The sequence below is a fragment of the Corythoichthys intestinalis genome, chromosome 2, assembly GCF_030265065.1.
Source record: "Corythoichthys intestinalis isolate RoL2023-P3 chromosome 2, ASM3026506v1, whole genome shotgun sequence".
Lineage (NCBI taxonomy): Eukaryota > Metazoa > Chordata > Actinopteri > Syngnathiformes > Syngnathidae > Corythoichthys > Corythoichthys intestinalis.
This window is the reverse complement of record NC_080396.1, coordinates 19799026-19823159: the sequence shown is the minus strand read 5'-3', so window position 1 is coordinate 19823159 and position 24134 is coordinate 19799026. Positions and strand designations below refer to the sequence as shown.

General features: G+C 38.4%; 1 protein-coding gene across 2 annotated transcripts in view; it reads left to right on the top strand.

Moving 5' to 3' along the window:
• Positions 1-22004, top strand: part of gmeb2 (glucocorticoid modulatory element binding protein 2) — a 31747-nt gene extending 9743 nt beyond the window's left edge. For both annotated transcript variants that reach the window (XM_057825198.1, XM_057825207.1), the window contains 5 exons: positions 5280-5428; positions 9718-9780; positions 9861-9998; positions 10066-10188; positions 18571-22004. In XM_057825198.1, the coding sequence (XP_057681181.1) occupies positions 5280-5428; positions 9718-9780; positions 9861-9998; positions 10066-10188; positions 18571-19187 (1090 nt within the window). In that variant the 3' untranslated portion in view covers positions 19188-22004. The remainder of the gene's footprint in view (positions 1-5279; positions 5429-9717; positions 9781-9860; positions 9999-10065; positions 10189-18570) is intronic.
• Positions 22005-24134: the final 2130 nt, after the last annotated feature.

Here is a 24134-nt window from a genome sequence, read left to right as displayed (position 1 = left end):
AAGACTCATCAGACCAGGCATTGTTTTTCCAATCTTCTATTGTCCAGTTTCCATGTGCATGTGTAAATTGTAGCCTCAGTTTCCTGTTCTTAGCCTAAAGGAGTGGCACACGGCGTGGTCTTCTGCTGCTGTAGCCCATCTGCCTCAAAGTTCGACGTACTATGCGTTCAGAGATGCTCTTCTGCCTGCCTTGGTTGTAACGGGTGGTTATTTGAGTCACTGTTGCCTTTCTATCAGCTCGAACCAGTCTGGTCATTCTCCTCTGACCTCTGGCATCAACAAGGGATTTCCGCCCACAGAACTGCCGCTCACTGGATATTTTTTCTTTTTCGGACCATTCTCTGTAAATCCTAGAGATGGTTGTGCATGAAAATCCCAGTAGATAAGCAGTTTCTGAAATACTCAGACCAGCCCTCCTGGCACCAACAACCATGCCACGTTCAAAGTCACTCAAATCACCTTTCTTCCCCATACTGATGCTCGGTTTGAACTGCAGGAGATTGTCTTAAACCATGTCTACATGCCTAAATGCACTGAGTTGCCGCCATGTGATTGGCTTATTAGAAATTAAGTGTTAACGAACAGTTGGACAGGTGTACCTAATATATATACAGTGGTACCTCTACATACGATCGCTTCGACACACGAACTTTTCGACATCCGACGTAAAATTTGACTCGCCATTTGTTTCTACATCCGACGACATGCTCGAAATACAACGACAATGGCAGCACCGCAGACGAATGCACGGCGGATTTTCTTGTGTGACAAATCAACACTGGTTTCAGAAAAGGTTGGTACAGGTGGTGAAACAAGGAAAAAGTTGACGCTTACCTTCTAAATGAAGATGCAAATGACAGAAAAATATGAGCGTAGGGTGGGCATCCGTGAAATGGCTCAACAATACATCTCCACGGTCCTCCTCCGATCATCGTTCGCCAGTCTTTATAAGTTAAGCTGACAATTCTTATTGTGGTAACATCTCCAGAGAAATCGCCAACTTCGCCACGTTTTTATCATTTATTTCACAACTTATTCAAAACAAAAACACCTTCTGTCTGCCGCAATTGACGGTGTTCTCAAGAAAACATTCAAAGTGAAAGTGAAACTCAAGCTCACCTGTCTGTCTCTGGCACGTCAGCCCCGCGGTGCGTTCAGGGTCAGCAAAAAACGTCCGCCACATTAGAACCCGATTCGTTACATTAATACAGGAATTATTATTATTCCGATTTTGATTTATAATTTATTTGTTTTGCTATGTGTAATTGCCATTTGTAATAGTACCAGCAGTATTTTTTTAAGGATTTAGTGAAGGTTTTTGGGCTGTGGAACGAATTAATGGAATTATAATGTATTCCTATGGGAAAATCCTGCTCGACATACGACCATTTCGACTTACAAACAAGGTCCTGGAACGGATTAACTTCGTATGTAGAGGTACCACTGTACATATATATATATATATATTAGAGGTGTGCATCGGTACTGCCCTCACGATTGGATTCGATTACGATTCGGAGGGCCACGATTCGATTCGATTCGATTCAGAGGGTCACGATTCGATTCGGTTCGATTCGGCAATGCATCGCGATGCCTTAAAGCCTGGGATGCATTAAAATTCTAAAGCAAAGCATATTTTTCGTGAATCTTGAGGCAACACAAGCGGTCAGACATTAAACAACTTTTTATTGGCTCCTGGTTCAAGTCAAATGAAAATACTTTTAGATGTATATATTTAAAAAAAAAAAAAAAAAAAAACTGATCACAGCATTTAATTGGTGCTTTGAATGAGACCAGGGCTTTCTCTTTTTTTTTACACACAGTAGCAGCCTTTCACACAGTGCAACATCTGAACTCCTGTGCAAAATCAGTAATAACAGTCACTGTATTTTAGTCACAACAACCCATCGATAAAAATATTCAAGTAAATATTAAAGAAAGCGACAAAGAAAATATTGTAGTCCAGCAGCATCTTTATCGCAATATCAATCCAGGGATCAGTTCAGTTGCAAACAAAACATCCAACTAAATTGCAATGTAGATCAAAAGTAAAATGTAGGCCTAGCCCACTATATATGTGCAATCTTAGAAATGCAATCAGTAACTACCACATAACAATAAAAAATAATGAATTAAAATGAAGTGCAGCAGCATTTTAGCAGCCATAACAATGTTTCAACATGAGGAAATATCTTTTTTTTTTTTTTGCAATTGAGAAAGCAGAGAGATAGTAGAGGTTAGATGGGGCCTAAAAAATCCAGCCCGACCCGACACGGCCCGCTAGTATTGAAGCCCGACCCGGCTTGGAGTGACGCGGAAAAAAAAAACGCAGCAGCAGCAATTTATTTTCATTTCTTTGAGATGGTAGAAAAAAACGCATGTTTCTTAATGTTTAAATAGTCTACATATTTTTGTGATAATTATAGAAGCATTTACACAACGAAATAACGCTGGGAAAGTTTAATATTTAAAAAAAACATGCGATTTTGCAGACACACAGAGGAGAAGATTCAAAAGGATCACATTTGTGTTGCCTTTGTGTGCAGAAAAAAGTGTCTTTCGTAACGAATTCTCAGTTGGCAGAAAAAAAACGCAAGTTTTCTTAATGTTTAAATAGTCTACATATTTTTGCAATCATTATAAAATCATTTACTCAACGAAATAATGCTGGGAAAGTTCAATATATATATATATATATATATATATATATATATATATATATTAGGCCTGAACGATATTGGAAAAAACTATTGTCGCGATTTTTTTCAGGTTTGCAATATATTGCGATATTATATTGCGATATTAAAAAAAAAAAGATCTATCTTTTTTAAAGAAATTTTCACTAAATGACTTGAATAGCTGTTTGGAAATACTTTACATAACACACCGTGACCACAGTGTATTCATATAATACCGTTTAATTTGTTAATGATGAAGATTTCTGTATGAAGGTATCCAGGAAGTCATGTCTGCACAAAATAGATCATTTATTGAATACAATATTTTACACTTCAACAGCAGCAAATACATTAAATGATAAATAAAAGAGCAGGTGCATTAGTCCCCTTAGTTTTTGACAAAATATAACAAATAAAAACTTCTGTAAAATAACAACAAAGTTGTCAACATATTTGAACAAAAATATTAAATATGACAAATAAAAGAGTTGCTCACAAACTATAACAATAAATAAAAACCTCAGTAAAACAACAAAGTTGTCAACATATTTGAACAAAAATATTAAATATGACAAAAGAGTTCACAAACTATAACAATACATAAAAACCTCAGTTAAACAACAAAGTTGTCAACATATTTGAACTTAAATATTAAATCTGACTAATAAAAGTGCAAGTGCATTAGTCCCCTGAGTTGTTTACACAAAATATAACAATATAAAACTGCAAAACGGCAACAAAGTTGTAAAAATATTTCAACAAAAATATTAAGTATCAAAACTTTATGTGCAGCTGTACTATATATAGTTATTTGAAAAATACGGTTTACAATAAATTTAAATATAAAAGAAACAAACTCAATTGAACTTGTAAATAATTGAACTGAATAACTGCAAATAACTGTGATGAATAACAGAACCATTTTAACTCCCAAATTTCCTGCCTTCCTGATAGCTGTCACATTAAAAGAAGAAAAGACATTCCTTCAGCTGTGTTATGTATTTGTCTGCATATCGTCCACCTTCCTTGCTCAGCAATTCTCAACTGGGTCTCATAGGTTTTTGGCCAAGACTATTAGTTTATCCACTATAGCAGGCTTGAGACAATAACGTTGGCACGTAACAATGTTCCCACCTGTGCTAAAAAGCCTCTGATGGGGAGCTCGTAGCAGGAATGCATAGATACCTGCGTTTTAAATGGTCCCACATGTTTGACAGATTACTTCTTGTTGAGGCAACCATGGCGAGGCACTGTCGACAGGGCTGTTTTTTGTCCCTTATAGTCTTGTTCTTGCCAAAATACTTCCAAAACTCCATTTGGATACAGTCTTCCTTGCTCCTCCAACGTGTTGATTGCTTGCTTTCACTTTGAGAACGGGCCCTCCTCCCTCCGCTCTGCTGTTCGGCCCCTCCTCCCTCCACTCCGCTGTTGCAGGGGGAGGGGGAGGAGCCGATGACTTGCTGGAGAGAAAGAGAAGCTGTGCGCTTTTTTTCCCCTCTCCTTCCTCAAAACAAACGTTTGTGGATTAAAAAAAATGAAATTAAAAAACTATCGCACGTCCTTGCGATGGGACTATTGCACATGCGCACATCGCGATGGCGATGTTTAAACGATATATCGTTCAGGCCTAATATATATATATATAAACGAGTTTGCAGACACACAGAGGAGAGGATTCAAAAGGATCACATTTGTGTTGCCTTTGTGTGCATAAATAAAAGTGTCTTTCGTAACGAATCGCAAGCGCCACAGCGGAGGAGAAGAAGAAAAAGCGGGCGGCGCCACTGCTTCATGTGAGTGCACAAGCAAATGCACATTACAGAGAGCCTGCTCTTGGTTTTATCCCATTTAAAAAAAAAAAAAATTATTAGTCGGCTCGGGTCGGGCCGCCCCGCGCCGAACCGACCAGAACGTGAATGCTTAACATTTTGGGCCCGACCCGTTCAGGTTCGAGCACAAGATATAACCTCTAAGAGATAGGACATGACATAACAATGGCTGAAGCGGAGAAAGAGGGAGCAAGAAAGATTCTTGATGCACCTAAGACATTGAAAGCTGACATCTGGAGACATTTTGGCTTCTATGAGGTTGGTGGGAAACTTGACCAGAGTTATGCAGTGTGTAAAAAATGAAACATGACAATAATAATACAAATGGGGAAACCAAATCCATTGCATCACCGGAATTGCGCAGGGAAGATTTTTGAACGTACTTATATATTTAAAAATGCGCTGAATCGATTCGGCTTGTTGCTCGCATCGAATCGAATCGTCCATGCCCAGCATCGGGATGCATCGCCGCATCGATTATTGTTGACACCACTAATATATATATATATATATATATATATATGATTAAAATGATACTTTGAGGAAAAAAGTTTTAAAAAAAAACATATGTATCCCTTTCCAATGAGAAATCTGAATAAATACATTGAACAAAAAAAAAACATTGTGTGCGGGTTCTGGTCACCCCTTAACCGCGAAAAACGAGGGATCACTGTAGTCCAATGTTTTGCTCCTAGTTATTCTTCGGTATTTTTACCTGCTTATTTCTGTGACCACCATAATTATTTCTGTGACCACCATAATTATTCTCCAGAAAAATCATGGACTCCGGCGAGCTGGAATTCTACCATCATGCAAAAATTTGCTCGAACACCTGTCGCAGCACCAAGATTGACCTATTGGGAAACAAAGTGTCCTCCAGCTCGGATCGTGCTTGTGCAAGCACTTCATCCACTGCTTACTGTAAGTCAATGAGCCTTTATCACATGGGTGTCCAGTCCATGATGATTTCACCTCCCACACTAATGCTTTCAAAAACACCTTAACATTGAATAGGTAGATGCCCTCAAACTTGAACCAGATAATTATATTTTCTAATACGCGTATAGTAAGATGTTTTTTTCATGTATGTTTGTTTGGCCTCGGTGGAAGTCTGTGTGTCATGCCTCACCTCTCCACAAAGCCCAGCTGGAAGCAATAAAGGTGTTTTGTTACGATCCCGCAAACACATACGCACATCAAGGTCACTGTCGTTTATAAAATCGGACAAAATAACGAAAACTAAAATAGAAAAAAATAAAACATTTTCACTAACTGAAACTAAAACGCATTAAAATTGAAGAGACCAAGTCCGTCGTTTTCACCTTTGTTAATTTTGGATTGGTATAAAATAATTATTTTGCATTTGTCAATGTGTGGGTGCATGTACTGTCGATACTTTAAAGCAGGGGTCTCCAACCTATTCCACATAGGGCCGCTGTGGGTGCAGGATTTCACTCCAACAAAACAAAACCACACATTATTACCAATCTGGTGTTTTATTAGTGTAATCAGTTGATTGCAGTCAGGTGCTGCTTGCTTGAGTAGAAACCACATTGGTTAAAAGGTCTGTGCTTGATCGGTATGAACAAAAACCAGGACCCACAGTGGCCCTTGAGGACTGGTTTGGAGACCCCTGCTTTAAAGTCACAGGTGTCAAAATCAAGGCTCGAGGGCACATCACGTTGTGCGGCACACTAAAGTAAATTTTGTCTCTTGCTAAAATAAACATTTACAGAAATCAGACAATGGGTTTAAATCACATGACGTCATATCCTCTTCCGGGTTTGCCGATAGGAGTCTATCCTTCTGTGAAACTCTACTGAGTTTATTTGGACCACCAGGATCTACAGGGAAGAACATTAAATTTTAAACGGTATAATGAAGATTAGTGCTGCAACGATTAATCGATTTAACTCTAGTATTTGATTAGAAGAAAAGAATCAAATTCAATTTTGCTGCATCGAGTATTCGTTTAATTAAAGAGGCGTTGAAATGGTTTGTTTTTGAAAGTGTTTGCATTTAGTTTTATTGATTTGGGTGGATACACTGCCCTCTAGTCTGCCTCATTTTACATGGCCAAATCCAGCTGCTCCCTGTTACGACCAACATAAGCTAGGTTTTTGTTTAAGCTAATGTTTTTCTTATGCATTCGTAATTTAGTTTAAAGGTATATCTAGCCAATTTTTGTGGGAATATGTGTCTGAACCATTTGTTAAGAGCATTGTAAAAAAAAATATATATATATTTTATAGTATTTAAGTTAGCGGACTTTTGCTATGTAAGTTAGGCAATTGTTCTTTTGTTCTACATAGATCCTTATTTATTTATTTTTTATACCGTTTGAGGCTCAGCTCAGGTATTTTAATTTTTTTTATGTTTATCCGATTACTCGATTATTCGAACTAACTAGTTCATCGATTAATCGACCACTAAAATAATCGATAGCTGCAGCCCTAATGAAGATTATTATTATTTATGACAAGGCAATATGTTGTCTTCATAAATGTTTACATATTTCAAATTTAACTATATTAAAGATTAGGTGGGAATGGGACCTAAGTAATGCTGATAATGCTAGCAGCCTACCTGTGTGTAAAGCTTCACTTCGCTATATATATTTCCTTTTTAACCCTTCACACTCCACGCTGTGCAGTCGGGGACGCGGGCATCCCCTTCACGTCTTTTGTACTCATTAGAAAGACATCATTTTTGGCCAGTATATAAGGAATAGTAGCTCTTTCATTCAGTACCAGATGGCAGCACTGTCGCATGGTAACCAAATGAGTTTGCCTGACCTGAAGTTAGTGAGTTAAAGTTCGCGACAGTGGCTGCCATCATGCATCCGCGATGTCTCATATCATTTCTCTGCTCGAATAATCAATTAATCTCACAATTACATCGACAAAATGGCAACATAACGACAAGGCAGGGGTAGAAGAGGTGTAGAACACCAGTAGAAGAGCATGTGGTCCTTAGCAGGCGAGTAGAAGCAGTGGATTATGCCTGAATTAATTCTGAAGATGAGCCCCAGAAAGAGGGGACATCGATTCGGAGCAATGTGTTTGATTTTCCGAATTTGGCTTTTGAAATTCTTCAACTTTAGCTGGTTATGACACTTTCAAAAATGTAAAGATTTTGTAAAAATAAGTTCATGACATAATCCTTCGATGATTTAGGAATAAAAAGATGTGCTACAAGGCATGTTTGAACTGTTTTTTTAGTTTATAAATACTTATTGAAAAATCAACCCCTAATTTCACAAAAAATGCTCAGAGTATAAAGGTTTAATATCAATGTAGAATCAATCGTCATACATCTCTTGATGACATGTCCTAATCAAATGAAAGCTAAAATTTAAATTTAACAGCTCAGTGGGTTTTATTACTGCGTTGTTGTTAATGTGCAGTTTCTCAGTGGGCAGTAATATCTTGGATAACATTATCAAGACTAACGGAAAAAAGTTAACGTGTACCTTTCCAAATTAAATGATTTTTGTTGGGTTATGGAACAGTTCACACAATTACGATTTAAGAAATACTGAAGATACACTCCTATCGCTAACCCCGAAGGAATTCGTAAGTTGAATGACATCACTGTGAATAGGGCTTATATTGAATTTTTTTTTTTTTTTAACATGAAGATAAACTGTTTTTAATTGTTTTAAATGAAAAAGAAATTTAAAAATAAATAAATATATTTTTGACTGTCAAAGAAGATATTTACTATTACTACTAGTACTACTACTACTACTACTATATTTTCTCTGGTTGTGTTTTTTATTAAAAAATGTGTATCATATCAGTGAATATTTGCTACTAACTCTTTCAGTGCCGTTGACAATGAAAGACGTCCAATCATGTGGCCCTTTTCATCCTTCAGCTGTGAAGTTCAATTATTTTGTCACCAGTAGACATCCAATCCATTTGAACCATTCGCTACCAGCCCTCCCCCCAGTTCAAATGAATCAGACGTCTATTGCCTTCAATGGCAGCCAATGAGTTTAGAGGCTCCTACAAAACCATTTGGCCAATTGTTAGGTCAACAATATCTCTAAACCAGTATTTCTCAAATAGTGGGGCGGACCCCCCCAGCGGGGCACAGAGCGATGCTGGGGGTGCCACATGTGGCCTTGGGGAACATACTTTTTTGCCGAACTGGAATAAAGTGTAATTGCACATCCGCCGAGTTGGTGGCAGTGCCGCTCTAATTTTCAGCATGTGCGCAGTATTTTTTAACCAAAGGAGCACACAGCAAAGAGCACTGGAGATATGAAAAGCTAAGACTAAGAAATATGACGAAGCGTATGTAGCATTTGGCTTTTGGCTTTGACTTTTAGTGCAGTGGGAGATGAGGGAAGACCAGTCTGTTTACTTTGTATAAAAATGTTCGCAGCGGACAGCAGGAATTCTTTTTTTCAGCGAAAATGTGCCAAATATTGCCAATAATCGTCCAGCTTTGTCAGTGTTACATCACTAAACCAGCGAGCACTGACAGCATCACATAAGGTGGCATACCAAGTTGCTCAGTGCAAAATAACCCAACCCCACAGCAAAGGAGCTGATACTGCCTGCAGCAAAAATAAAAACTGTCTCTCTGTCCAATGACAGTGTTGTTTTTATTCTATTAATTTTTGTTTTTTCAGTCTAATTGTTTGGTATATTGTCCTTTGAATTAATGTTGCTAATCAATTTGAATTTATGATTATTTATTGATTTTATTTTATTTTATTTTCTCTCCTGTATCAGACGTTCAAAAAATGTACCTTGAGTCCATTTTTACAGTATCGATGTGTTCTTTTTTTTTTTTAAATATTAAAAAGGACACAATGTTATGCAGAGGTGTACTTATATAATAATAGAAATTTTACAGACAAATGGTACTACAGTATATTTACAGTGGCGGCAGAGAGTTGGGGGGGGCGCGGAACGTTTATGTCTTCCTGGGGGTGGGTGTAACAGAAAATAATTGAGAAGCACTGCTCTAAACGATTCATTGACTTTAAAATTAAAGTTTTCAATTAATTTGCTATCCTATTAGTTGATAATTTGTAGATTAATTATGACAGCTCCAGTTGTCATAGTGGCCTGCTGAATTAATAACTATGTGGCCCGTGACAAAAATGAGTTTGACACCCCTGCTGCTAATAGAAACCTGTTGGTATGACATATTGAAATGTTATGAATTTGAATTGTGTTGTTTTTCCGATGTAGTGAATGGAGACTCCTGCCCAGAGGCTTCTGGGGGAACTTCTGCGGGGGTCGCAGACGTTGGAGGTTTTTGTCAATTTTTACTCACTGATTTGCAGTTGTGAAAAACCACTTCCAAACATATTGTACTTATTGTGTGACTGCAGAAGATGCCGTGTCTTTCTGGCGCACACTAAAGGAAGCAGGGCTACTGGAGGAAGTGATTGAGGACTTCCAGAAAGAGCTCCAAGAAGTGCTAAAGGGGCTGCACGAAAGAGTGTGTGAGCCATCGTTGCAAGCCAAAGGTTCGATTTAATTTAAGTCCAAATAAAAACCATTCAGTTTTTAACACGTAGGAATTTGTTTTGGCAGATGCTGCTTTGCTCGACAGCATTGTGCACAACTTTGGAATGCTGGATCTGGTGAAAAAGGTTCTGAGCAGTCACAAGAGCCAGATGGACCATTACAGAGAGCAGTACACCAATAGCCTCGCTGGTAGGTCAATTTTCAGAATGGGCCGTTAATTGGGTATATAATGGGTGGGCAAAGTCTTATTTTAAGAGTCACTTGTTTTGTAATTGTACCGTTAAAAAAAACAAAAAACGGAAACTAAAAAGTTTACTGTCAAATTAACAACAAAATACTTTAATAAGCTCTACATTGTTCAACAGTAAACAAATGTAAAAAGTAAGGATGTGTAATCTGTTTGATGATGACATCACGAGGCTACCTAGCTCATTCTCCCCTCTTTCCAACCGGGGTTTTAATCTGCAATGTCACCTTGGCAGTTGAGCGTGCTGACTACTGAGCTAACAGCCCAATCACTTTTGGCCGCTGTTATGCACTTTTAAGTTCTTAGGGGGTAAGGTTTTTCTAAACTTCCATATGCACAGCACCTTCTTCAGCCGGTCCTCAGTAGTTCAGTACTTACCATGCTCAACTGCCAAACTGATGGTGTGGGTTCAAAAGTAGGTTGGAAGTGGGGGAGAATGAGCAGTGACATCCCCACCACCATCATGACATAGATATGGATTACAGTGTAAAATAGTCTTTTTTTTTTTCTCCCATGATTTTCGTAAAAAATGGTCCACCAATAAATTTACGGTTATTGAAGCACTATACTGTTTTAAATGTAATGTACTTAAAGGTGACTTTTCTCCATTTTTTAAAACAATCGTTTAAAAAAATAACAGTGCATGTGACCTGGTATCTGAGGTAAAATTGGGCCTAACCCCCCCCCCCCCCCCCCCCCCCCCCAAATGTTGTTGTATTTGTAGGCCCGAGCCCGAAAACCTCCCAAATTTATGTTTTATTTGTGAGGACTCACTCAGGAAAAGGACGAAAGGGAGGGTATGCATTGCGTTTTGTGTGATCACATTTTTGATGATGCCTGTGCATAATGATAACAAATTAAAGCTTGTCTTTTGTAACGAATTCCCCCAGTTAAACAAGACTGTAAAATGCATATTCAATGAACGTGTCTTTTATATTTGCGTGTCTGTTCTACCAGGTAGATAATGGATTTGACATTTATTTTAATTTCTTCGAGTTGGCTGAAAAAAAAAGTTTTTTTCATGTTTAAATAGTGTACATATTTTTATGATCATTATAAATGCATTTACACAACGTAATAACGCTGGAAAAGTTTAATATATTTTTCATATGAGAGCAAAGCGCCACATTTGTTTACATTCAGCGAAGCCGACAGGTTTATGTATAGCACCTTCAACAATCAGTTGAACTAGGGCTGTCAAACGATTAAAATTTTTAATCGAGTTAATTACAGCTTAAAAATTAATTAATCGTAATTAATCGCAATTAATCGCAATTCAAACCATCTATAAAATGTGCCATATTTTTCTGTAAATTATATATATATTCTGTAAAATAAATTGTTGGAATGGAAAGATAAGACACAAGATGGATATATACAGTGGGGAGAACAAGTATTTGATACACTGCCAATGGGAAAACCCATTGGCAGTGTATCAAATACTTGTTCTCCCCACTGTACATTCAACATACGGTACATAAGGACTGTAGTGGGCATTTCACTCTACTGTCATTTAAATCTGTCTATGCTGTCCTCACTCTGAAGCGTCTACTTTTTCCAAAGCTAGACAGCTAGTGAACGACGCCTTAATAATCAGACTTCTTCCTTTTTCATCTGATTTATTAATAAAATAGCCTCAAACCATTGTCCTCTTTAGACCGTCATAAAACTACAAAAATAAAAGTACACAAGCATTGCATTAGCAACAACGTTAGCTTAGCACGCTATACAGGTTCACTAAACATAAACAAAAAGTGTCTCGTACAAAAAAATAGAACATTTCGCTTACTAACATAATATGTACATTCTTTACAACAACCATACTTACGGACAAATCTTGTCCAAGGATCATATAAGCGCAACATTACAACGTAGGCGTCAGCCCGAGACGTCGTGCAGCCATATTGAACTGGCAAGAAAAAATAAATAAATAAATAAACCATGACCACAAGAGTTCGCTGTTAGACAGCACAAAAAGCCTTGCTGTAAACTTACCAAAAGGCAGAATACTGTCTGAGCGGGACATGTGCGTTAATTGCGTCAAATATTTTAACGTGATTAATTTAAAAAATTAATTACCGCGCGTTAACGCGATAATTTTGACAGCCCTAATTTGAACCTTTACCATACCCCACTCTTAATGGTGCGTGTTTGTCTTTTCAATTCCTCTGTCTTTAGTTTGTTTTTAACTTCTTGCTGCTCCATATCGAGATACCAGGTCAAAAATACGTAATGGAGGGAAAGATAAAAAAAGAGAGCAGGGCCATGAATTTCACGTGCGCATAGCATGCTCTGGCTCTGCGGCTCCTGTTTGCAATGACCATACAGGATCTTCTCTGTTTTATCCAAATTAATGTATTTTATAACAAGTATTCCTTAGTCTAACATCCATACAACATTTTAGTATACATATTAGGGATGTCCCGATCCAGGTTTTTGCACTTCCGATCCGATACCGATACTGGCCGATACTGATACCGGCCTCTCTGAGCATGTATTAAAGTTTAAAGTTATTTAGCCTCCTTACTTAGTTGTCAGACTCATGTTAAAAAGGGTTTTAGTAGTCTTGATAACAACTTGCCAGCTGAATTAGGTGAGTTGGAATAACACATAATGGTTGGTAACAAGAAACTGACCTGTTTATTAAATGGTAAACACAAAACATTATAAACAACAAACAGAAATGACATATTCAGACAGTAAAACATGCTAATAATATTAGGAGTGGGAACCTCAGGGCACCTCACGATACGATACGATTCGCGATACAAGGCTCACGATAACGATTATATCACGATACAGCGATTATCGATATATTGGTCAGAAATTGGATACAACTGTTGAAACGAAAAAAGAAAAAAAGATATTTAAAAATAGAAAAAATACTGTTTAAGTCATTTATTAAACAGTGACACGTTTTCTGTGCAACATTGCTGTAAAATATAAATCTACTGCAAATTGTGCCCCTGCACATATAGAGGAAACCAACCACGACCACTGATATCGCTTGGAGAGATCATGATGAATGGCACCCTTAATTTCTTTAAAGTTTTAAATCTTTAAAAAAATAAATAAATAAAAAGTGCCGTAGGTGTCAGCAGTTGAGCTTGGAGTGGGGCAATGATAAAATTGGTGGGTCTTTTCTTCGTATATGACCTTTGTTGCTTGGTTTGAGCACTTCTGCTATCTGCTTCAGCATTTAAGATGTCAGACTTGCTCAGTCACAGTCTTCCTCACCTTAAAAACAACAAAATAAAACAAAAAATATTAGCTACTTCATAGCGTTTGAGTTGAAATCCTGATTTTTTTTGTGTGTGTGTTGGAAGTATTGAATTAAAAAAAATATGAATTGAATGTATAGATATTAAAAATTCAATAATTACCTATTTTTAATATGTAGGCTACATCAATAATTACCTATTTTTATTTAATATGTAGGCTACATTAATTATCATGCACATCACTTTATATATCTTGGAACCTATTCAAACCATTTTTATAGCTTATTGTATCAAAATGACAGTAATAACTGTTTGTGTAGTAAACTAGATTGAAATTGGTTCTCAAATAAATCGGTTAATTCATGTGGGCTTGTTCGATATTCATTTTCATCCAGTTTAGGGTCCTGGTTAATTTTATATCATTCAACACCAAATATCATCAAAATAACACATGTAAATTAAAAAGTCAATTACATTGCAAAACTTTCTTACCTCAAGTGATGAAAGCGAAGCTCACAAACTCCAGTGTCCACTACGTCACCAGCTCCCAGTGAAACTTATTTTTCTTAGACAATTCTTGCATACAGCAAAGTCCTTGTTCACCTTACTTCCTTTCTTGTTGGTGTAAAATCTAAAGTGTGTCCCCATGTGTGATTTGTAGCAATATTTTTCTCATTTTTTCCTCCACCGTTCTCACAGAGCTTTTTTATTTTTTCAACCCACTTGGAGCTCCCGCTCTTCTTCTCTAGACAACTTGTGCGCACTTTACCCTCACCGCCACTCCCGAGCGCCCCTAGTGGACCGCCAAGGAATTGCTCAACAAACATTGAGCAGTTTACAGCATCCATACTCCATTGTATGGCCAATATGTTAAATAAAAGTATCGATTCTTGGCGGGAGCATATCGATAACCCATCGGGTTGCAAAATATCACGATATATCGCTGTATCGAGATATTATCACACTCTTAAATAATATTGTAAACTGTCTTAAAAAAGCAAAACACACAAACAACCTCAAACTATTAACTATTACACACTCTGTTTGATTTGCTTGCCCAGCCCGAAAAAAACAAAAATTTAATGTTTTATTTGTAGGCATGAGCCCGAAAAAAAAAATAAAAAAATTATGCTTTATTTGTGAGGACTCAGGAGCGATGCGTGGTTACGTTTTGTGTGATCACGTTTGGTGACGCCAGTGCATATATGCATAATGATAACAAATTATAGCCTGTCTTTTGTAACAAATTCTCCCAGTTAGACAAGACTGTAAGATGGATATTCAATAAACATTTATATATTTTATATTTGCATGTGTGTTCTAACAGGTGGATAGTGGATTTGACATTTATTTTATTCTCCTCGAGTTGGCAGAAAAAAACGCAAGTTTTCTCAATGTTTAAATACTCTACATATTTTTATCATTATAAATGCATTTACACAGCGAAATAACGCTGGAAAAGAACATACAATCGTTTTAGTATAAATATATGAATATATATTTTTTGAAAAAAAGTCTACCCGATGCGTCTAAATCCCACTTTACTCACGAGAGATAATGGCTCGTCATCCAGAATGATTCCTTCGGCAATGACTCTTCCCTGGGCTTTGGACTGTCAAGTGCCAGTTTGTCACGCATAGCAAAAGTTTCTGCCAGTGTTCGTTGCGTATGACCTTTCTTTCTGTCTTCGGTTTTCTCCTTATACTCCTCATATACTCCTCATACTCCTTGTTTTGTTTGTGGTGGTATTTCGATAAATGCTTGATTAGTTTGGTTGTAATTAACACTTCTTACAGCTTTACCACCACGCTTGACTTTATTGTGGCTTATGTTGCACTCTGCCTCTTCGTCTTTGTCGTCCTTTAAAGTGAAATAATCCCACACAGTTGACATTTTTACCGATAGACCCTACTCACCAATGTCACAGAATGACGTGTCGCTGTATCCGGCCGCCATATTGTCCGTCTCTGTTTAGCCCTATTCTCAATGGTTTCAATTAGTCGTTCAGTTTATACAGCAATTCATGGAAGCCCCGGTGCTTTCAGACGCTGTAAACTCATTGGATGCGTTGCATAAAAGGCGTTATGTGGAAAAGCTTCAGTCTATCCATTCGCCAGATCCATATTTGATGCCTAAATCGATATTTTTCGACCCGCTGTCTTCGCCCTCTCTGCCTGACATCTGCTACCCTGATATCTACAACTATCTTGTCCACACAAAATCAGCCTATTCTCACGAAAGTTTGAAAAACTTTAAGAGCAGCACTCTAAGCAACATTACCCTGTGTGATTTCTAAAATGGCAACAATCATAAAAAATAAAAAAAAGTTGACTGCGATGGCCGACGCTTCAATGATAGGTGAATATTGGACTATTTCTTCAATAAAACACGCAACAACTGTGTCTGCCTCATTTGCAAAGAGACAGTTGCTGTTTTCAAAGAGTTCAATGTGACGCAATATTACTAAACAAGACACGCTGACATGTACAACATTACAGGGATGATACGCAGCGAGAAATTATAGCAATTTGAAGCTAGTTTATTTTTTCACAGCAGCAGTATTTCACAAGAGTCCGAGTGTCGAAAGAGAAAGCCACAAAGACGAGACTGTTGAAATTATGAATTAAAAAAAATAATAAAGCAAATGTGACACACAGAAGGGCTTGCTAAAATTTGTTTAAATATATTGTTCTATGTAAATCAGCCAAGGTAGCCCCCCGCATTTTTACCACACCAAATCTGGCCCCCTTTGCAAAAGGTTTGGACACCCCTGTTTAACTGATGAACCGTAGACGAGGCCAGCTTCTTTCACTTGGTACCAGCTAAATATTATTCAAAATGTAATGATGGTGGAAGAAATAAGCATCTTGAATTTGAAACTGTATGTTGTGGGCAATTAGCCTCGCAATGATCTTAATTGTGGTTGTCAGCCCAAAACCCTCTAAATATATATTAAATGCATCTTACCAGATATAAAATGAACATACATACATACATACATACATACATAATCCGTGGTAATCGTTTGGAGCCCAGTTTTCTCGTCGAATTGCAGCAGTCCATCTCGCTCTCCTCTCCGGGTTTCTCGAAATACGGTAGAACTTCCAAGTCTCTCCGTCTATCTTCTCTGTTATTGCAACCAACCGCCACACACGCCTTCACCATTTTGATTATTAATGTTAACGAGCAGAAAAACTCGCCATAATAGGAGGACTTTACGTAGCGGTAATGCATCAACGCGACGAGTAGACGGACAATATGGCGTGGAGGCGTGGTTGTGACGTCATGTGAGTAGGGTCTATAGACCCTACCCACCGACGTCACAAAATCACGTGCTCGCTGTATGGTTCCGCCCCCTTGTCCGTCATTTTGTGTCTGTATTATCAATGGTCTCAATTGATCGAGCAATTTATAATGCATTTCATGGAAGACCCGGTGCTTTCGGATGCCGTAAACTCACTTGATGCGTTGCATAAAAGGCGTTATGTGGAAAAGCTTCAGTTTATCCATTCGCCAGATCCATATTTGATGCCTAAATCGATGTTTTTCGACCCGCTGTCTCCGCCGTATTTGCCTGACATCTGCTAGCTACCCTGATATGTACAACTATCTTGTCCACACAAAATCAGCCTATTCTCACGAAAGTTTGAAAAACTTTAAGAGCTTGGAGGCTTATAAATACTTCGTTGCTGGTTGGGTGAAACAGGTCCTCGTCCACGAAAATTCGGCAGGAATCTATGTTGTGCTTGGAAAGGTGAGTTACGAAATTTTCAATTCAAAATCTTTTGTTATTGCTAACATCCACTGTCAAGTCTAATGTATTTCATGTCATTTGTCAATGGAGTTAGGGCTTTTAATGTTTATATGGTTTAGCAATAGCACTCTCACTACATACATACGTGTATGTTGTCGGCGATTAGCCTAGTAATGATCTTAATTGTGGTTGTCAGCTCAAAACCCTCTAAATATATATTAAATGCATCTTACCAGATATAAAATGACTACTACATAATCTGTGGTAATCGTTTGGAGCCCAGTTTTCTCGTCGAATTGCAGCAGCCCATCTCGCTCTCTTCTCTCCGGGTCTCTCGAAATCCGGTAGAACTTCAAGTCTCTCCGTCTTCTCCGTCTATCTTCTCTGTTATTGCAACCGACCGCCACACACGCCTTCACCATTTTGATTATTAATGTTAACGAGCAGAAAAACACGTCGTAAATAGCAGGAATGTACGTAGCCGTAACAGGTAAACATGATGTGTTGACGGACAATTGGGCGGCACCAGTCAGGAGGAAGGAGTTGTGACGTCACGTGGGTAGGGTCTATAGCAGGGGTGGGCAAACCGGTCCTCGAGGGCCGCAGTGGGTCCTGGTCTTTGTTCCAACTGATTCAGCACACACAGTATAACCAATGAGGTTTCAGTGGAAACAAGGAGCACCTGACTGCAATCAACTGATTGCACTTGTAAGAAACCAGATTGGTGAAAAGCGGTCCTCATGATGGGTATGAACAAAAACCCGCACCCACTGCGGCCCTTTGTGGAATAGTTTGCCCACCCCTGGTCTATAGTCTCACAGTCAATTGGGAGACGGTAATGTAGTGTGTTGAAGGTGTGCGTAAAATGCGGACCGGATTTTAGGGAAACCGAAGCAAAAACTGGAATGGATTATGTAAGTCGGTGCACTGGAAAACCCGGACCGGACTTTAAAAAAAAAACTGGATCGGACGTCTGGATCGGAATTTTTCCGTGTCGGCCGATCCGATACCGAAACGCATTTTTTTGCCCATATCGGCGTCCGATCCGATCCAGATATCGGATCGGGACATCTCTAATACATATATTTATTTTTTAAAAAGTTAGCGAGAGAGAAGCCTGACCCGACCCGAAACGGGCTGGCTCGGGCTTAAGATCTTACCTCTACCTGCCATAACAAGATGAGTTAAAAATTGCACACATTGGTTTGTGAATAAAAGGTTGCTCTCCCAATCAAAATGGGTGGGATTGTTTAGTGCCGTCAATTGCAGCAAATGAGATCACATTGGTCTCCGAGGGTGGTCCTTTGAAAGCATTAATCGTTTTTCCACTATATTTTGTATACCCACAGCTCTGGAGCATCAATGTGATGAGCACAGGAAGCGAGCCAAGGAGCTGAAGAGCAAATCTCAACACCTCAACAACGTCCTGATGAACCTCTCGCCATCACCCTCAGCACCAGCCCCCAAACGCTCCCGCATGAGCCGCGCCGTCTCCACTCCTGCCTCCATCAGCCCGGCGCCCACACAGGTGACGCTTCCTCTCAACCAGCTGAGCGCTGTACCACTCGGAAAGCTGTTGACTGTGACGGGAGGCGCGGCAGCCCCCAACTTGGGCGGCTTTACTCTCCTGACCTCTCCGTTCAACGGGTCGGAGCTGGCGGCCGACGCTTCCAATCTGACCGTTCTGTCTACTGTGGCGGGTCAAGAGGGGACATCCACAGAGAACGTGGTCTCCTCGACCTTTGTCAAAATGGTCAGTCCTCAGTTCCAGCTGGTGACGCTGCAGGGCCTACCCACCACGCAAAACACTGCAATCGCGCAGCCGGTCAGCACCTTCGCAGTGGTGGACGCCGCGCCAACAACCACGGACGTTTTCCTACAGGGAGTCCAAGCTGGTGAGCTGGAAGAAGGTCAGCACAATGAGGTGAGAGGTGATGACATGCAACAGCTGGTGGAACAACAGTGATGGTAAATTAGCATTTCATTTGTTCAGGGATACATCATTTTTTGGGGTTTTTGTTTGAAATGACAATTACTTTCTTGGAGAAATAATCGAAGACCATTAGCAGTATTTAGCATGTTTTTTGAATTTGGAGCAGTTAATATGCCGAAAAGTGATTCAGTGAATCTCAGTTCGTCATTTGTGAACTTTCAGATTGTTTTTTGTCCAACCTATACCCTGTTATTTGCACCAAAAACTGCATTTGCTTTATTTTTTCCCCTTTTATTCCCACGGTAACAGAGCAATGTTGTGAAGGCTTGTGCTTATCCGTACTAAGTTTGAGCACCCTGTGTTGGGTACCATCACCTTTTGGCAACATTAAGGGAACTCAAGTGCCTCAAACAAAGACGAATTCCCCTCATAGTAAGTCACATGTCTCTTCTTGTCCGCTAACATGTTGACAGATGAGCAAAAAGTTTCAAATATTATGATTTTTTTGGGGGGGGGGGCTGTCGTCTGAATGGCTCGTAACATGTAAATACTGTATACCCTTGAGTTCAACCTGAAATATCAATTTGGCATTTTAATTTAACTTAAAAAAACAATAAAAGCTTTTACGTTGTACGACGAATCCAAGTGACAGTTGATTGTTTTTGGACTAATGCACATTATATATGGTCACTTTTTATCCCCCTCAGTAAATTAGTCGGCTGCCATTGACAGTGATAGAAATCCAATCCATTTTGAATGGGAGAGGCTGGCGGCGTATCATTGCCACCAAACCTCTCCGTCAAATGGATTCGACTTCTATCGCTTTCAATGACAGCCAATGAGTTTACAAAATCAAGTGGGCTCCAAATAGTGCTATGAAACACAACAAATTACAGGGTTTCCCCCCAGAAACCTTGGCAAGCCTGGTGCTAGAGAAGCCCACCAGCAGCTCATAATTTTCTTTTGTTTAAAAAAATAAATAAAAAATTAATAAATAGAAATGTTAAATTGATAGAAACTTTAAAATTCTGACTATTATGTGTTATTGTACTATTACATCTTGACCAAAAGATTTTGATATTGTGCTTTCAAACTTATCACTACACTTTCTTTTGTAGCGCTATTATAGCCTGTCGTGGAGGGGGGCAAGAAAAGCTTAGTGGCCCGCCAGGCTTATAAAGCACGGGGGGAAACCCTGAATTACAATCTGCTTTTAGTCTAATCAGTTAGAGATGAAGCATTGTGGGTGTATTATATCATGTAGATCCTTGATTTAAAAAAAAAATCTTAAAATAAACCACCAGAGGAGAAATCTGGTTCTGTTTAGTTTGACAATATTGTATTTTGTATTTTTTGTTTTTTGTAACATACACAGGTTTGTTGCACCCTCTGTCATTCAGTGAAAATGAAATGTATTTGTTCCGCCTGTAATTTCACTTGCTTGTATATATAGAGGAGCAAATATACATTATTTGGAGTGGAAAAAATACATCAATGTCTTAAAAAATAATAAAAGTAATAATAGGTAATTTCTGGGTGAATTGGATGTTTTCCTACAAAACACTTTGGGTATGTGTCGTACAGTGGTTGAGAATTACTGCTTTACCGGGTTGTAATTGTGATGAATAATACATTTTTATACATTGTTCTTGGTCACAAAATGGCGTCACATACGTTACCTGCATCCAATTCCGTGTGCGTACTGTATTTTGACGTGTATTGGCCTCTGTCTGTAAAGGCTCATGCTGAAAAATACAGTAACATTTTATCACACTTGGCTATAAATGTCAAAAAATCTGATGTGAATATTAGTGAGTTACTTTCTATTTACAGCTCTAGGCCCCACTGCGGCCTGCTGCTGAGTTTTTATTGGCCTGCAGCAAATGATGATAATACAAATCGCCTGCACAAATCAGCCTACATTCCGTTGCATTTCTCCGTTTTACCACTAGATAGAGCTGGTGCCTCTCCATTAGCTCAGGGGTCAAAATCTGGCATTTTGAAATCAGTGTAGAAACTAGAATTTCAATATTTTATTTCACACAAATAAACAAACAAAAAAATCCTGATGAAGGCAAAAGTGTTTGCCGAAACGTGAGGTAATTAAAACAACGTAAAACAATTGTCTGTGATAAAAGAAAAATTCAACAACAACAACAACAACAAAAAATCCAAATTGATAAATAAAGCAATCCTGGTTGGATTTCTTGATTTCTGCTGTCGCTGGATATTTTCTCTATTTTCTGCAGTTTTTCTCAGTAGTGTAATTATAAATGTGTGGGTGTATATACTGTACTGTATATATACTGTATATATACTGTGTGTATATATAAATATTAACCAATATCCTTATATCTCAGGATTACTATGTTGCTTGTAGCCCTCAACTTTTTCATCTGGGAAGGCTGACATTGATCATGTTTCACTGCTATTGACGCCGATCGACGTCTAGTCCAATTTGACTCTGGGGCAGCTCCTCCAGTCAAAATGGATTGGACATCTTTCGCCGTCAGTCGCACCGATTGAGTGAATACTTGAAAATAATATTTAACTAATGAAAGTGGAAGGATTTCAAGTTGTCCCTTGCATCCTTTGCTTTTTTTTTCTGAAAGTGGCCCTTGGAGGTAAAAGTTAGGATACCCCTGACGTAAACACTCCTACCTATGACCTTTTATTTAGCTACTTCCGGTAATCGCCCTGTGAATTATCAAATAGCCAAATAATTAGTTTTTCCTCAAAATATTTAGAATTAATATTTATAATTTAGATATACGGCATTATTTAATTTTGGATTTAACTATTAAGGTGACAAATACTGTACTGATGTAAAGTTAAAAAAAAAAAGAAAAATACTGATGTAAAGACAAAAAAAAAAAAAAAAAAAAACACCATGTTTTTAGACAATATTTGAAGCTAAATTTGACAAAATTTTGCTGTTATTTACAGCATAAAGCCGTAGGTGGAGTTTGACATATGTGGCAGGGGGGAGGCAAAACATGTTGATGACCCCGAAATAAAGCATAAAATTAACTTCCGAGATATATGCCCAGTTAGTAGATGCCCATATGCCCATGCTCTTAAATACAGGCATCCCAGCTATGTGTGTGTGGGTGTGCGCGCCTGTGTGGTGCGCACGTTTTTCTGTTGAGAAGTGGACGCCAATTTTTGCGTTCCGCGGAGATATCCAATTCAATGTCAAGTTTTTCTAGTCACTCACACCCTTGCGAGACGAATCATCACCTTGGTGAATTTGAAAATGCCTACAGACAAAACCATAGACTGCATCCTTATTGGGTGCTTAGGACAGCTATGCTTTTGGCCAAGAACGTCGTCCATTGAATATGGTGGGCCCGGTTGTGGCTCTGTTGTACAATTAGCATCTTTCGTGGGACAAACTGAAACTCCGCTCACCATTTTGGTGGTGCTTTCCGGCGTTTCATGGTCCACATCTTCAATCCATGGTTCTCGCTCAATAGTTGCTGTCGCTTTTGAAAGCGTAGGTTGGGAAAATTTACATACAGTGATTTACATACAGTGGGAAAACCCATTGGCAGTGTATCAAATACTTGTTCTCCCCACTGTATATCCATCTTGCCTCTTCTGTCCTCAGGTGGGTTTTTTGGCTAAGCAAAGCAAATGACCATCTCTAAGGTGCTAGTCACGTGATCTGTTGGAAAATTAATTTTGACCCATTATAAGAACATTTTTTGTGGTCATTTAATTCATTTTTGTTGTTTGTTTTATTGCATTACAACTTTTATAGACAGCCTTTTACCGGCAAAGTCTTAATTTTGATTTCATATATTGGAAAGTCAATTACATACAATGACATTTTCGGCCACCTGGGGGGGCTATGCCCCCTCTTAATCTCCGCGTATGCATAAAGCCACTTACAAACAGCCCCTACATCTCATCCACCTGAGCAAGTCTGTAAAAGTTACTTATTATAAGCTTAAAAGTCATCCTTTTCCAGAGGTGGGTAGAGTGGCCAAAACATTTAAGAGTAGCGTTACTTCAAAATAATATTACTCAAGTGAAAGTAGTCATCCAAAAAAATGTACACAAGTACAAGTAAAGTATTTGGTGAAAGGATTACTCATGTAATGAGTAACATTGTGAGTAACTGCTTACATTTTTGATTTTTTTTTTTTTTTTTAAACAATGGTATTTTTTTCCTCAGCACAGTTATCTATATGAACTGTTTTAATGATACTGTACAATAACCCATTACATAACCACATTAAGCCAAAGAAATACAAAGAAAGGGGGGGGGGGGAATCATTCAATTCCAGAGAGAGAGAAAAAATATTCATCCAAAGAGCATGAGTGCCCTCTAGTGAAGAAAATAGTGCCTAGTTTGAATAGTGAATAGTTCCTTCATAGTTACAATTACGAAAATAAAAGGATCATATCTCCGGTTTTCTGCGGTCAATTGGCGCCAAATAGAATCTGTGAGAGAGGGTTAAATCTGCGCTTTCGAGTCATGCTGAGGGCAGCGCTTTATATGAAATACTTAATTTTTTTTATGGTGCTTTAAAGATGCCACATGATTAAACAGACTGGCGTGATCATAGAACAGCAAGCTTGCGTCTAATTGGTGTAATGGAGTCATGTGATTATTTCATTGGTGAAATTGGTAGAGCTACTCTTGGCATTTGTCAAAAAAAAAAAGTAAAATCTGATATGTAGAATAAATAGGAAAAATGTAACGACTCCTGTGTAGCCCAAAGTAGCGAAGTAAGAATAGCGTTTTTTTTTTTCTTCACAAATCTACTCAAGTAAAACGTATGGCTTAGTAAAACTCTTATTCCCAGAAGCACGTTTTTTCCCCCTCAAAACGTTACTCAAGTAAATGTAACGCAGTATACGTACCGCGTTCCTATCCTCCTCTGGTCTTTTCCATCACTAGTAAGCAAAAAAATAGGAGAAATGTTTACTTTATTAACCGTAATGGACAAAAGTTGCAGTCGTGTTATTCAT